Source organism: Amphimedon queenslandica, unplaced genomic scaffold (assembly GCF_000090795.2).
Source record: "Amphimedon queenslandica unplaced genomic scaffold, v1.1 AMPQUscaffold_12094, whole genome shotgun sequence".
NCBI lineage: Eukaryota > Metazoa > Porifera > Demospongiae > Haplosclerida > Niphatidae > Amphimedon > Amphimedon queenslandica.
The window spans coordinates 6,398-10,067 of record NW_003547667.1 but is presented as its reverse complement, the minus strand read 5'-3'; the positions used below and the strand labels follow the sequence as shown (position 1 = coordinate 10,067).

General features: G+C 31.9%; 1 protein-coding gene across 1 annotated transcript; it reads left to right on the top strand.

The window, feature by feature from the left end:
- Window positions 1–1,962: 1,962 nt before the first annotated feature.
- Window positions 1,963–3,352, top strand: LOC109588440 (kelch domain-containing protein 1-like). The gene is made up of 4 exons (XM_020004608.1): window positions 1,963–2,152; window positions 2,204–2,740; window positions 2,915–3,075; window positions 3,158–3,352. Exons 1-4 carry the CDS (start codon window positions 2,140–2,142, stop codon window positions 3,350–3,352), a joined length of 906 nt encoding a protein of 301 aa, XP_019860167.1. The 5' UTR covers window positions 1,963–2,139.
- The last annotated feature ends 318 nt before the right edge of the window (window positions 3,353–3,670 follow it).

The following is a 3,670-nucleotide window of genomic DNA, read 5'->3' as shown; positions in this document are numbered from 1 at the left end:
TTATTGCATCACTGAATGTCCTCATCTTAATAGGACTGCTCACCTTTATTGTCTGTCAAGTGATAAAGAAAACAAAATATTTCAAATGCTTCAAGAGTACAAGAATGACTTCAAGTGAAGGATATGAGGACTATGATGAAATGAGGAGGTTTTTATTAGATATAGACAAATAAGATCATTATAATTACGAATAGCACAAGACTAACTTATCAATAGTGTTTAGTCATTCAAATTTAATTTGTCACTATTATAGTATATTGTAGAAACTGTTACCATAGATAATAGAGTTTTAAAAGGAAATGCTGTTACCCTCTAGATATTTCCAATGTCAAATTTAATGATGTTAATATGTACACAGAAAGCAATGATCAGAATAGAATACTGCATGCAAGTCTGCAATCAATATAATAAGTCTGTTCTAAAATAACAAAAAGCACTTTCACTCAAATATCCAATTATTTATGAACTGTAATCATCATACTAACTGGTTGGATACAACATGGTTAATTTGCTGGTCATTTCAAACCATGCCTTAGTCTGTACTTTAAGAGTTCCCATGACAAACGAAAATTCATGATAGTCCATTGTCTATAATTAAAAGACAAAACCACTTGCAAGCAATACATATATGATCTATACATGTGTTATAATGATCTTAGATCATCTTACTTTAAATATTGTTGGTGAGTCTGATACTTGTCATTAATAAATGACCTATAAAATTTCATTAGATGATTTGACATTAATTCATTTCCGGTCAGACTTGTCGTTGATAGCAATTTATTAGTAGTAAATTGTGATATTATTATTCTATTCTTTACATAAGTTGAATTTCAAGATTTTTGATTTCACTCTCAGTGGCTGTCAAATTGATCCTCGTTCAATCACTTTGTTCTCATCAATCAAATACAAACTAACATTAGGTTAAATATTAATATGAATTGTGTTATTATTATTATTATTATTATTATTATTATTATTGTTATTATTATTATTATTTTTTTTAATTATTTTTATTTTTATTAATTAATATATGAATTACAAAGAAAAATAAGTAGCCTAAGAGACAAAACACTAGGAGATTTAAGAGGGAGACAACCAAAAATTGAGAAATATTATTATTCTTATTATAAAACAAATGGTGGCAGAAAGACACAAAAATAACAAAAAAACAATTATTATTATTATTATTTCTGCCAACTTTAATAATCAAAATTTAGACTCAAGTAGAATCTTATTTTATTTTATTTAACCTCTCTGGAATTTACATGGTGGTGCCACTGGGAATACCTTTCATTAGGAATGAACCAATTCCATCTCCATCTTTTTAACTTTTATTATTTTTGTTACTGTTATTGTTGTTACTGTTATTGTTATTGTTATTATTATTGTTGTTGTTGTTGATGTTGTTGTTATTATTATTATTATTATTATTAATAGAAACTAATTATTAATTAGTACTGATAATAACACTGATAATGGCATAATTATTGATAGATCTAGTTGTTTGATGACGTCATATACACAGCCAAAAATTTTACTTTGAATCATGACTGATATCAATCATGATCAGCCTGATACATTCCTGTATCATTGATTTTGGGTAGCCTGCAAAGCAATGAGTCTATTTTTATAGTATGATACATCATACATCATGATAATCATCCATGATGCAACTATGCTGGAGTACAGTCATGGTTCAGCCAGAGCAAAAGACACAGGGGCGGATCTAGGGTGGGCCAGGGTGGGCCAGGCCCACCCAAAAATTTTGTGCAGTAATTTAAAATCAACTTTTTCATGTGGATGACTATGTAAACTGTGAAGCATGACTATGCAGACAATTTTTAAACCACAAAGGAGCTCATTTTAACAGCTTTAATCTTCAAAATTTTGACTTTGAATGCTGGCCTTGTTGGCCACACCCACTAATTACCACACCCAAATCATCAAGGCCCACCCAAGAATCCAATCCTAGATCCGCCCCTGAATTGAATTAAAGACATGATTCAATATTGATGCCAGTCAGGGCTGTATCAAAATAGACATCAGGCTTGATCACGAATCATTGATTTTGGGTAGTGGCCTGTATCTGTCAGAGATGATAATTTCTGGCTGTGTATAGGTGGCATTACAATTACAATGGCATCAAAAGGTGAGGAGTTCTTGACTCAGCTACTGTACTGTTACCTCTTGTTATTTATAGACTATGAACCAGTGGAGAGGAGTGACCATTCTACAGTAAGAGTAGGAGATTACTTATATATGTGGGGTGGGGACCAGCCTGATCTCCCTAAAGTACACAATAATGATAAGAAGAAAGCACTGTCATCATTAATGGAGGTATACCATTTACCTACTGGTAGATGGGAGCAGAAACCCACCACTGGTAATCCTCCACTGGGTATCTGGGCCTATGCATCTGCTGCCATTGGAAATGAGATATTTTATTTTGGTGGAAGGTGTAATCACGATAGCTGTTTTCATAATAGTCTGTACAGTTTTAATGTTGATACATTCACCTGGAGGGAACTCTCACCTACTACTCCTCATCACGGCCCAATGATGAAAGGCTACTGTGGCATGGTAGCTTTTCAACTGAACGGTAAGGACTATCTTGCAGTAATTGGAGGACGTGGACCATCTTCTAACAATACACCCACACAACCTAATGCTAAGTATCAAAGATTGGTAGCTAATTCTAAACGAACTAATGAGATTCATTATTATAAAGTATCATCTGGTTAGTATAAATGTTATATGTCTCTTTTATGAATAATACAGTATATTATAGTATATTAATTATATTGTATATTGTAGTATACTCATTAGAATATATGTGTGTGTGTATTTGTGTATTGTATGATTGTGATAAGTACAATCTATGTGTGTATTAATGTTTATCTATTATTATTAGGTAAATGGAGTTCACCTAATGTTACTGGAGACAGACCACCTCCTATCAGTTACTTTACTTTAACATCAATTACTAATGACTGTGCCATATTGTTTGGTGGGGCTACTCCTGATGGAGACAGTAACAATACTTATATTATTAATTTTAGCCACACATCAGTAGTAAGTGTATTTTTAGCAACATATTGTCATGCTATTATTGATTCTGATTTCATTATTTATGTGTATCATTTTTATTGTTTAGAATTTTTCTGATCTTAGAGTATCAAAACAAAAGCCTCAGGAACGATCTGGTCATTCCAGTGTATTTATTAATAGTAACTTTGGACCACACCTACTAGTGGTGGGTGGATATTCTAAAGATGATTGCTGGTTACTTGATGTTGATAAAAGAATATGGAAACAACTGGTTAGTATTATAATGCTGTATAGTTGGTAATTTGTATTTTGTAAGTGGACAATTTGGAAAATTAGTTACTAGTGATTTGTGGTCATGTGTCATTAAGGCCTGAGCATGCACATAATGTTAAAAATTGTGTAGATTTTAACTAGTAGTTGGAGATGTGTGTGTGGCAATAAGCATGCAAATCATTGATGTCAAGGGTCAATGGAAGTTATAAATATCTATTAATAAAATGCTTCCTGTTTTAGTTGAGGCATTGCCTTAATGTAGCTGCCTATGAAAAATGGTGGGTTTAATTTCAATCAACAAATTTTGATTGAGTCATTACAAACTTTAAAATTACCTAGATATAAA

Excerpts from the sequence above, each read along its gene's own strand:
- LOC109588440 (XM_020004608.1), top strand. Across the intron at positions 2,741-2,914 it reads TTATTATAAAGTATCATCTG|GTAAATGGAGTTCACCTAAT; the intron begins GTTAGTATAAAT and ends TATTATTATTAG. Across the intron at positions 3,076-3,157 it reads ATTTTAGCCACACATCAGTA|AATTTTTCTGATCTTAGAGT; the intron begins GTAAGTGTATTT and ends TTTATTGTTTAG.